Genomic DNA, 11,836 nt, shown 5'->3' on the forward strand with positions numbered 1-11,836 from the left:
CCGCAGCGAGCGGAAAGCGGGCCTTGTGGGTTTTCGCGCCACCACCAGGCGAAGCGGAGTCTTGGGGACGCCGCGCAGTCCGTCCAAACGGGGGACCGTCCTCTTCCTCACTCGGCGCCCGATTCCCGAGTTAACCCTGCTGGTGGGAAAGCAGCAGGGTGGGCCGCGCGGGTCCCGCTCATCCCGCCTCCTCAGACGTGCCCCGCGGGCTCCCCCACCCCGGCCGAGGCCCTCGCGCGCACCCACCCCCACACGTGGACCCCACGCACGCCCCCAGACGGTAGTTCACCGCAGGCTGCTGGGCGCGCCCTACGAAAACCGTAAGTGTGGGGGGTCCCTAAAGTGGGCGTGCGGGTTTCCATGTGGTCGGGACGGCACCAGACCTCATCCGGGGACGTAGCTGGTGAGTTTCACCTAAAGGCCCTGGCTCCAAACTGTCTCCCCCGCGGTTCGGGCCTCAGTCTCGCAGCCAGTTCTGAGCGCCCTGCTGGCCGGGTTAGGGGCGCAGGAGCGCGCCACGGAGTAAACCCCACGACGCCTCACGGTTTGCACAAAACGGGAAGCTCCGAGGGCGCTGCACGAAACCATTCACCGCTTTTCACGGAAGTGTGGGAGGCACGGGGTTTTTAACACCCGTTTTAAAATGTGTGTAAGGTGCCCACGAGTGCGCTCGAGGCATCGGTCATCACGTGTATCGACGACGGCGGAAACACAAAAACGGAAAAATGAGACACAAAGGCCTCCGGGAGGCCACCCAGGGCCGAGTTCCGCGCCCGGACGGACGCGGCCGGCGCGCTGGCGCTGGGACCCACGTCGCAGCCCCCCGTTGCCCTAGGACAGGTAATACATGCGGTAGGCAGCGACGGGCGCGGCGACGAGTCCTGGCGCCTGCGGCGGGGAGCCCGCTGCGCCCGCGTACGCGGCCGGGGGGCCCGGCAGGGGCGCGCCCAGGGCGAAGGAGGGCAGCAGCGGCTTGGCCGCCAGCTTCAGCTTCTCCAGCTCGGCCTCCTGCAGCCGCTTGGCCTTGGCGCGGCGGTTCTGGAACCAGATCTTGACCTGCGTCTCGCTGAGGCTCAGGCTGCTGGAGAACTCGGCGCGCTCGGCCACCGACAGGTACTGCTTCTGGCGGAACTTGCGCTCCAGCGCCAGCAGCTGCGCGGTGGTGAAGGGCGTCCGCGGCTTGCGGTTGGTCCTGTGCTTTCGGAGGGCGCAGGGCGGAGGGCTGGGGGCGCCTGGGAGGAGAGACAAGCACAAAGCGGATGCTCCGACGCCAGCAGCGCGCGCCCCTTGCCGACGCTTCCGAACCCCGGCAGAGCCCGGTTACGCGTGGCGGTCGCGGCCCTGAGGCACGACGAGACCCAGAAAGCACTGGGGTAAGAGATGCAGGCCTCAGGGGGACGGGGCGGGGGGCCCTGGACTCGGGGTCTGCCCTCCAGGGAGGGAGGACCGTGCTCACTCCGAGAAGCGAGGGGCTTGGGCGGGAGGTGGCCGCAAGAACTGAGCGGCGAGCACTGGGGCGAGAAGTTGGGGAAGCGGGAATTAACCGTCGCGGGGACGGACGGGGGCGGGGGGCGCTGGCGCCAGAAAAGCTCTGAGCCAAGAAGCCGCGGGTTCAAGGGCTTCGGGCTCCGCGTCCGGATTGGCGCGCGCGAGGGGGCCCGGGTGGGTTCGGTCCTTTCTTTGCGCGCAGGCCAGGCGCGTTAGTGGCTACTTGGCGAAGTTAGGGGCGCCGGCGGCCTTTCCGCCCTCGTCCTCCCAGCGCGGGCCGGGGCGGGGGCTCCCCTGGCTGCCTGGGACCGAGAGACAGGGCACTTACGTGGGGAGGACGAGCGGGCGGCCGGCGGGAACCAGGCCCAGGGCTCCGCGGTGCCCCGTGGCCTCTCCTCCCGGGGCTCGGTGGGCCCCGCGTCCAGCCCGCGCTCCGCCTCCAGCAGCGACTCGACGCTGAAGGGCAGCGGGCCGGGCCCCGCGCGCCCCCCGCCGAACGTCTGGAGCCCAGCGGGGTTCATGCTGAGCGACGCCGGGGCCATGCGCCGTCAGGCGGGCACAGGGCTGGCGAGGCCCGGCCGGCGCGCCGAGGAGGTGGCTCGGGGCGCGATCGACCCGGGCTTGGTGGCACCCCCGCCCGCGGAACCCTATAAGAAGGCGGTGCCCCTTTCATGCGCCGTCATCCAATCGCCGCGGCCGCTGCCGCGCGAGCCTGGGTGTCCATTGGCTTCGCTGACCTGGGAGGGCCGAAGGGACAGGCAGGGGTGGGCCAGCCTCCTGGGACCCCGTGCCCCTGTCCCAATCCCAGCGCCCGCCAGCGTCTCCCGGAGCTCTGCGGGCCGGGCCCGCGCTCCTCCGGTCCAGGAGGTGGCCGAGGCACCCGGAGAGCTCGTGGAGCTGGCCTCGGCTCCCCCACCCGGAGGAATCGACGACGGGCGCGGCCTCGGTGGAGCTGGCGTGGGAACACCGGCCTTGACCGCGCGCGGTTCCTGCGAGGCTGAGCGCGCGGTGCCATCAGAGGCGGGGTCGGCCCCGTGGCTCCCCCGCCGCTCTTCTGCTGCGCCCCAGCCGAGAGTTGGAACCCTGGGCCCTCTCTCCGAACCCTGGGGGCCGCGTAGGACAGACCCGAACCCGGACGGGCGACTCTGCTTCTGTCCCCTTGAAGTCGCCTTGGCCCTGGGTGGCTTTTCAGGCACCTGTAGCTGCTTAGCACCCTCCCAGGCAGGGGCCGCCTGTCGTGCTGCCCGAGTGTCCCACGGCCTGGGCTTAGGAGCCACCATCGGTGCGGGTGGAAGGGCCCTGGGCACAGGGGGCGGGGGGGTGGGGGGCGACCTCTTACCAACTCGGTCACAGGGCTTGGGACAAGCGCAGAGTCACTGGGTCACTGGGTGTTTACTGTCGGGCTCTCCCGCTCAGCTCAGCACTTTCTTCCCAGGCCCACTGAGACCTGGGACCAGGGCAAGATCCAGCGGGGAGGGGCCTCGGTGGGTTGGGCTTCCTGGGCGGGGGATGCTCCTGGGGAGATAGGGTTCCCCCCCTCCCCCCCTCGCAGCTCGGAGAAGTGGGAGCAGAGGCCCAACAGAGACCTGTGCTTATTCAGATTCTTTTTCCCAAACTGGACCAAATCTGGTTGAAAAGCCTTCTGTGCCATAACACTGAACCCTCCGTCTGCAGTGTCTCCCTGAAGTTTTGGAACAGATCATGAGATGGGTTGGCCTGTACCGACTTCTTGTCTGGTTAACATCCCAGAGCACAGAAACAGCAGTGTGAATCAGCATATTTTTAGTTTTGAAAAACCAAAGTTGCTTTAATGAGATCCGGCTTTGGGGGACAGTTAACTGTCTGGCTCAGCCAGAGAAACTCAATTAAAAAGTGTTTTCTCCATGCAAATTTAGAAGCGGGGCTGAAAGGGCTCTCATACCAGGCTCCAGGGCCAGGTCCGGTGTCTGGGGCCAGGCCAGCGCCTTCTATAAACCAAGACGGATTGCCCCTTTCTAACGTAATAAAGACGTTCCGAGTTGAATGACGATAATTGCAGCATTAAAGCACTTTCTGTGAAGAACTCTCTCGGGGTAGTTTATCTTCAGCAGGCCACTCCCAGGAGTGTTTGAAGAAGAATTTTAATAAGGATGACAGCCAGCCGCCCTAGCCTGCCCCATGTCTGCCCAGGACACTCTGAAGGTGGCATCTGGGGGGGTGAAGCGGGAGTCTGTGCTGTGGTTCGGCTGGCCCGGGCAGAAGGATGGGGTCTCAGGGCCAACCTCCAAGAAAGTCTCGCCCTTCCCTGTGGTGTCCAAATTGGAGTTTGGCCCCCCTGGCAGGGCAAGGCCGGGCCGGTGCTGACCGGGCCCTTGCCGGGCATGGGCTCCAGCAAGGTGGCAGAGAAGGGAGGAAAGATTTGGAGGCTGGGGGGGGGGGCGTGTCCAGGATCGGACGTGAAAATCCAGACCCCAACACTCCGCACAAACAGGTCTCCAATGCAGCACAGTACCCTCTGCACCCCTGGGGCCTGGCCAGTAGGACAGGGGGTGGACTGACAGGGGACCCCATTTCTGTCAGTGTAGTGGCTCTGGACGTAGAAACCCATGTCTCATGTGTCAAGAAAGACTGGACGCTGTCCTTGGCCACCAGGAGGGCCGAAGTTGACTGTGGTCACTTGGCTTCCCAGCAGCCCAGGAGCAGGCCAGCCAGCTGTGTTGTGTGAACAGGAGGCCGGGAACAGCCTCTGCCTGTGGGCCCTTCTTGAGGCCACTGCCCCGCCCCCATCGCAGTTGTGCCCCTGAGAGGGTGGCAAAACCCCACAGACTGTCCACCTCACCCCGCGCTTGGACAGACCTCTTCCCAGCTTGAGTGGCGCTGTCTCCCACAGTGATCTGCTCCCACTCTGAGCTGCGAGGGACAAAAGGTCAGGCAAAGGCCACCTCCTTTTGGTGCTGACTTCGGAGGCAATGAGCACATCCTTAGTTCGCAGAAATGAGTGGCAATCACAGAGCCGGAGGTTTGGAGGCCCTGCTAGGAGCTCCCGTGGGGGAATCAGTGTAATGAGATGATTTTTGAGAAGAGATTCATTCCGTAGGGTTTATATGGCCATGTTCGGAACCGCACCGGACTGAAGCAGAAATGCTGCTCACAAAAGTTGGCGGAGGGGAGTGTTGGCCACTACAGGCGTGAGGTCAGGGAAGGCCCGTGACGTCACTCTTCTGAAGAAAGTCATCGTCCCCTCTTGGATATTGGTGATGCGCATCCAGTCCTTGATGAAAACCTCCAGCGGACTTTCCCTCGTATAGCAGCTGGTGGTAATCAGTTGGCACACAATGGGACCATTGCTCAAAGGACGGGGCCACCTGCTGCCGGGCCTCTTCCAAAGGCTGCACTTCCCACACAGTGTCATCTTCCAGGAAAAGCCCTGTTGGAAACCACCATTTGTTCGTCATCCTCTTGTGTCGCTGTCGCCAGCAGTATGGCAGACAGCCTCCCATCCACCCTGAAGGGCCCGGACACCCCCTCCCCAAAGGCACGTCTGTTGGAGTTTGACTTTTTCCTTCTCGACTTGTTAGGAAATTGCTCCAGACACCGGTGGCACTTTCCCCACAACTCTGGCCAGAGGGAGACCAACTGGCGTGAGCTCCAGCGGCAGTGGCACAAGAAGGGGGCAGCTGGGACACGAGGTCCACCTGGAGACGCTCCGGTGTCACGTCACTCAGGGGAGTGTTCCGGAGGGGGATCGTCAGAGGAGAAGCCCATCCTGGTTGAGCGAGCCCTCTGTCCAGAGCCCCCGGCTCCCGTAGCTTTGTCCAGGGCAGTAGAGAACGGCCCCTACAGGGACATCGCAGCCCCAGCTCCGGGCAGCGCAGCAGGGCCCTGGGCAGAGGCGGCGTTAAGATCGTTAGTCACCTGACCTGGAGATGCAGAGACCATCCTGCCTGGTGCAAGCAGACCCAGCCTCACCGTGAGCGTCCTTGAAGGGGAAAGGGAGAGGCAGAGACACGCACTGTGAGAAGGATGCAGCCAGACGCCGCTGGCCTTGTGGGCAGCTTCTAGAAGCCAGGGGCGGGCTCCAGCAGCCAGCGCCCCCTTCACTCTAGCCCCAGGGAACCATTTGCACTCCTGTTTGCGCTGTTTTACACCACCCCTTTTGTGGTCACCTGTCACAGCTGTAGTCGGGAGTCCAACCTGTCTTCTAAGGCACCTGTCATCACCCTGCCTTTTGTGGGAGAGGAAACCGAAAGAGAGAGACAGGTGCCATGCTGGGGGCCGGGCAGAACGGAACCGGCCCCGTGTGACTGCGAGGTCCATGCTTTCCCTCCACAGCCGTGAGCCGGGCGGGCGGGCCCGGCGCTGCTCCCAGCTTCTCCTCCACAGCTCAGCCATGGGTCACGGGCAGCAGCAGAGCCCCGTGGCATGCGGGGACCCTTCCTCTGGCGCCACCTCTCCCAGGGTCCAGGCCTCCCTGACGCATCCTGGAGCCTCCCTCCCGGCCTCCCTAGCTCTGCCCGCCCGGCCCCATCTCCACAGCCCCTTAGGTGGGACGTGCTCTCAGGGGCCACTGCTCTGCTAAACTGAGCCCGGGGCGCTGACTGACCAAACTTGGTGATAGAAGGCAGGTGACAGGTGGTTCTGTGCCTTTGTAAGAACCAGGAGCACCTGCTACTGTCCACCCACTCACAGCTGCTCGCTGTGAGCCCGAGACCCAACTGTCCTGGGCCCGAGGCTCTGGACGCCTGGGCCAGGTGGGACAGAGTTTCTGAGGACAGATTCAGCTCCCTTCCGGGGCTTCCCAGAGGAGTGGAGTGGGGCTCCCTCTCAGTTCTGTCAGCCCCACATGCTGCCTCTGTGTACTTTCTCTCTGTCTCTTCCTGTCTTTCTGTTGTCTCTGCCTCTCTGTCTATCTCTGGCTCTGGCTGTCTCGTCACCCTGGGCCAGGGTCTGGCACTGGCTGACCTGATGAACAGGTATGACCCGTTGCACACACGGGTCCCGGGCACAAGGGCAGGACTCAGGCCAAGTGCACAGTGTACCTCCCCCTGCTCCCCATTTCTCTGGAGGCCTTGCTCCCGTCCCTCTCAGGGCCTCAGTGGCCCGGACCCTGGCCCAAGACTCCCTGGAATGCTAGGCAGTCCTTCCAGGAGTGGGAAATGCTACCACAGATGCTCAGCCAGCGTCCCTGCTTGCTGGGACACTGTCCCCTAAACTCGGATTCCTGGGCCACGAAGGAGCGGATCTCTGCAGGGCCAGGGGCCTGGCCGCGACTCCTTATCACATACATGGTGGTCACCATGGTCAGGCAGGGAGGAGGGGGAGTGTGGCAGGTCCAGGGAGGGATGCCTCGTGGGCCCTGGATGTCCGTGGAGGTGGGACCCCTCCAGGGGGTCAGACCACCATCAGACTGCACACGGCCAGCCTTGGCCCAGCCTGGATGGAGAAGCAAACGGAAACACAGACTGACCTTCTAGGTGGACGAGGGCCTGTGACTTGAATCCCTGCTTTTCTCCTCATACCCTGCTACTCTTTCCTTCACCGCAAGGTGACCTGCACCTGACCCCTGGCCACCTCCTTATCTGTGGCCCTGCCCTGCCTCTCCAGCTGGCATCTGTGCTTTAGGAGACCACCCTGCTCCTCAGCCTCCTGCCTGGCAGAGCTCAGCGCCGAGAAGTGGCCAATGGGCCATCGCCTGTGTCCAGTGAGGGTGGGGCACTGTCTCCTGGGGGTCCAATTGCAGAGACTGGGTGGGTCGGGGGGCCTTGCGGGGGCACAGGGCAGTCGGCCAGCCGAAGCTGCCCCTGTGCAGAGAGAACCCACCCCCACAACCCCACTTTCCCTCGCAACCCTCCCCCTGCTGCGGAAAGAGCTGTATAGCCCCAGCTGCGGGCCGAGAGCACAGGGGCCTGTGGGAATCACATGAAGCTTGTGGATATTGACAGGATGCTGTTTAGGATGACTGAATTGTAGATATTTGTTTCATTTTGAGGATTAACAACTTTTCTTTGGTGATCCTTGAAAAAAGGGCAGTGGAGAGGGGAAAAATCCGCTCAAGCAAAGACAAGGGTGAGTGTGGGATGGTTTTAGAAACCAGGGGAGCCAAGCTGCCACTCCAGCCATGGCTCCACTCAGCCGCGGGGCCCCAGAGGGGACAGTGATTAGACCCAGGGTTTCCAGCACATGGGCAGTGGGGCACATGCTCCAGGCCAGGCCAAACATAGACGGACGGTGGCGTGGACGTGAACTGAACCCTGGAGGTGTCGTGGCCACCAGCTCTGTGGGCAGCCTGGGGTTAACAATGCTGTTGATCTCAAGCGACCAGCTCTCAGATTCATCGCCTGCTGTTTCTCGCTGATTTCCACTGTGATCTTTATTGCTTCCTTTCTTCTACTTGGTTTGAGTTGTTCGCTCTTCTTTTTTTCAGTTACTTAATGTGGAAACTGAGTCATAGATTTTCTAACCTTTCTTCTTCTTTTTTGAAGTTTATTTTTGAAAGACAGGGCATGAGCAGAGGAGGGACAGAAAGAGAAAGTGAGAGAGAAAGAGGATCCCAAGCAGGCTCCGCATTGTCAGCACAGAGCACAACTCGGGGCTTGAACTCATGAACTGAACCGTGAGATCATGACCTGAGCCAAAATCAAGAGTGAGACGCTTAACCAACTAAGTCACCTGGGTGCCCCACCTTTCTTCTTTTCTCGTACAGCATCCAGTGCTATGAATTTTCCCCTGAGTACTGCTTTAGTGGCACCCCAGTTATGCTGTTTTCATTCTCACTCAGTTTGGAATACTAATTTCCCTTTTGATTTCTTCTTTGACTCAGGGTCACTTAGAAGTGTGTTATTCAGTTCTCAAGTATTTGGGGATTTTCCAAGGATATTTCTATATTGATTTTCAGTTTACTTCCATTGTGGTCAGAAGACACACTTTAACATGAGTCCTTTTACATGTATGGAAACTCATGTTATGTCCCCAAATATTGTCTGTCTTGGTCAATCTTCTGTCGCCTTGAAAAGAACATGAATTTTTCTGTTGCTGAGCACAGTGGTCAATAAATGTCATTTGGGTCAATTTGGATGAAACACACCTATCGACTGTACCCATGCTGATTTTCTGCCTACTTGTTTGATCAGTTATTGAGAGAGGAGTATTGAAATCTTCAACAATAATTGTGGGTTCGATTTCTCTTTGTGGTTCTACCAGTTTTTACTTAACATTATCTTGAAACTGTCTTGTTCATTTCACAAATGTTTAAGATTGTTATGTCCTCTTAACAAATTGATTACTTTATCAATACGATGTGATCTTCATTTTTGTAATTTTTTGGCTCTGAGGTCAACTTTGTCTAATATTAGTATAAAGACTCCAGCTTTCTTTTGACCAGTGTTAGCATGCTATATCTTTTCTATGCTTTTACTTTTAACACAGTTGTGTCTTTATCTTTAAAAAGTGCTTTCTGGGGGCGCCTGGGTGGCTCGGTCGTTTAGGTGTCCAACTCTTGATTTCGGCTCGGGTCATGATCTCACAGTTCATGGGTTTGAGTCTTGCATCCCACTCTGCGCTGACAGCACAGAGCCTGCTTGGGATTCTCTCTCTCCCTCTCTGCCCCTCCCCCACTTGCTCTCTCTATCTCTGTCTCAAAATCAATAAATAAACTTTTAAAAAGTGCTTTGTGTAGGCTGCTTGCAGTTGTTCTGGCGCCCCTACCTACTTTGACTCTTAATTGGGTATTTAGACTGTTTACGTTTGGTGTACTTATTGATGTGCTAAGGTTTAAATGTATCGTCTTTTTTTTTTTTTTTAACGTTTTATTTATTTTTGAGACAGAGAGAGACAGAGCATGAACGGGGGAGGGGCAGAGAGAGAGGGAGACACAGAATCGGAAGCAGGCTCCAGGCTCTGAGCCATCAGCCCAGAGCCCGATGCGGGGCTCGAACTCACGGACCGCGAGATCGTGACCTGAGTCGAAGTCGGACGACTGAGCCACCCAGGCGCCCCTGTATCGTCTTTTTTAAAAATATGTTTTAAAGAACCCAATAGTAAATAAGTTTATTTATTTATTTTGAGAGAGAGTGATCGGGGGAGGGGAAGAGAGAGGGGGGGCAGAGGATCTCAAGCAGGTTCTGCACTGACAGTAGCCAGCCTGGCGCGGGGCTCAAACTCACGAACTGTGAGATCAGGAGTCGACGTAGGGCGCTGAACTGGCCGAGCACCCAAGGGCCCTAAACCTACCATCTTGCTAATTGTTCTATAAATTCCCATCTGTTCTTTGTTCCAGTGTTTCTTCCTTTTGGATCAATTGACTTTTATTATTATTATTATTATTCCAGCGTATCTCCTTTGTTGGCTTATTGGCTATAACTTTTTTATTACTCTTATTTTAGTGGCTGCTTGAAGATTGGCAGCAACACACTCAGTTTATCACAACCTACCTGCTAGTGACATCATCCCACTTTGTGTTTAGTATAAGAACTTTACATAGTGTCCGGTACCTTCATTTCTCCCTCCAGGCCCTAGTGCCATTGTCGTCATACCTTTCGCTTCTGTGCGTTAGAGACCCCATACTATATTGATATCGTTTCTGTTTCAATAGTCAGTTATCTTTTAAGGAGATTTAAATAATAAGAAAAAAGTTTGCATTCCTTCACATAGTTACAATTTTTGGTGCTCTTTACTGTTTTTTGTACGTTTATATTACATCTGCTATGACTTTCCTTCTGCATGAGGACTTTCATATTTCTTAAAAAATTTTTTTTAAGTTTATTTATTTTGAGAGACAGAGAGAGCAGAGGAGTGGCAGAGAGAGAGAGGGAGAGAGAGAGAATCCCAGGCAGGCTCCATGCTGTCAGAGCGGAGCCCGACGTGGGGCTTGAACTCACGAACTATGAGATCATGACCTGAGCCGAAACCAAGAGTCAGGTGCTTAACCGACTGAGCCACCCAGATGCCCCAAGGACTTTAGTATTTCTTATGGTACAAGTCTGCTGGTGAACGCTTTCAGGTTGTGTATGTCTGAAAAAGTGTCTATTTCTACTTTGATTTTGAAAGATATTTTCCTGGGTATAGAATTGTGACTCAACGGGTTTTGATATCGTGCATTTATTATCTGCACTGTCCCCAGTGAGACATCTGTCACTGTCCTTTGTTATCTTTGCTACCGTATACATAAGGTGTCTTCTCTCTGGTCACTTAAGATTTTGTCTTTATCATTGGTTTTGAGCTTTTTGGTTATGGTGAGTTTGGGGATCATTTTTATTTATGTTTCTTGTGCTTGGTTTTTGGTGAGCTTCTTGGATCTGTGGGTTTATAGTTTTCATTCAATTTGGAAACTTATCAGCCATTATTCAAATTTTTTTCTGACTTCCTTTTCATTTAGACTCCAATCATATGTATCTTCAGCCTCTTGAAGTTGTTCTGTGGCTCCACTGTTCAAAAAGTTATCTTTTCCTCTGCTCCTTTTGTTTTGCGGGAGGAGAGCTAGTTCTGAGCACTACATGTCCGTTCTGCCATTAATCTTTTTGAGTGTTTATTTGTATTTTGTTTTTGTTTTATCTCAGACGTTGCGGTTTTCATCTCTAGAAGTTCTATTTGGGTCTCTTTTATGTGTTTCGTGTCTCCACCGAACTTGTGAAACGACGGAATATTGTGGTAACTGCTGTGCAAAGTCCATCATCCATATCAGTTCTTGGTCGGTTATGATTTGATTTTTCTTTCCATTAAGGTTCACATTTTTCTGCTTTTTGCTTCTTGGTAATTTTTTGTCAGATGTTGCACTTCAGGAGTTTACCCTGTTGAGTGCTGGACGGTTTCACATTCCTATAAATGCCCTTGAGTTTTGCTCTGGGATATGGGTAAGTTATTTGGCAACAGGTGGTCCTTTCACATCTTCCTTTTAGGTTTCTCAGGCAGATTTGGAGCAGTGCTCATCCAGGACTATTCCCCTGAGGCAGGGCTCCCTGTCCCCCTCCCCAAACGCCGTGGATCGTGGGATTTTCCATCTGGCTGGTGGGAACTGAGCGTCAGGTGCGACTCTTAACACTCTGGAATGTTTCTATCCACAACCCCACGTGCATGCACTGATCTACTCTCGGCTGAGTTCAGAGGGGGGCCCCTGAAGAACTCTGGAGCCCTCACTCTGTGCAGCCCTGCCTTCTTTGGTCTTTTGTGCTGCTGACCCCAGTCTCCTGTCTGCCTGGCCCCCCATCTCCACTTTCCCACCCCAGGAGCCCAGCCACGAGTTGGGGCGATTGTAGGGCTCATCTCATTTGTTTCTTGTCTCTGAATAACGGGCTGTCCTTCATGGCCTCGTGTTCACCACCTGGAACCGTTGTTCAGGTGTGTTGTGTGTATCTTATCGACCCCTTGAATGTTT

The 11,836-nt window shown here is 56.4% G+C and overlaps 1 protein-coding gene across 1 annotated transcript; it reads right to left on the reverse strand.

The window, feature by feature from the left end:
- Positions 1 to 6: 6 nt before the first annotated feature.
- LOC125933087 (homeobox protein MSX-3-like) lies at positions 7 to 2,051 on the reverse strand. Its single transcript, XM_049645966.1, has 2 exons — positions 1,817 to 2,051; positions 7 to 1,232 (listed from the first exon to the last, which is right to left on the reverse strand). The coding sequence occupies exons 1-2, from the start codon at positions 2,028 to 2,030 to the stop codon at positions 832 to 834; spliced, it is 615 nt and encodes a 204-aa protein (XP_049501923.1). The 5' UTR covers positions 2,031 to 2,051; the 3' UTR covers positions 7 to 831.
- Between the last annotated feature and the right edge of the window lie 9,785 nt (positions 2,052 to 11,836).

The sequence above is a fragment of the Panthera uncia genome, chromosome D2 (genome assembly GCF_023721935.1).
Source record: "Panthera uncia isolate 11264 chromosome D2, Puncia_PCG_1.0, whole genome shotgun sequence".
NCBI lineage: Eukaryota > Metazoa > Chordata > Mammalia > Carnivora > Felidae > Panthera > Panthera uncia.

Bases quoted from the DNA above. Each gene is read 5' to 3' on its own strand.
- LOC125933087 (XM_049645966.1), bottom strand. From the start codon at position 2,030: ATGGCCCCGGCGTCGCTCAGCATGAACCCCGCTGGGCTCCAGACGTTC. The intron at 1,233-1,816 runs GTAAGTGCCCTG...CTCTCCTCCCAG, and splicing joins CGCCCGCTCGTCCTCCCCAC to GCGCCCCCAGCCCTCCGCCC.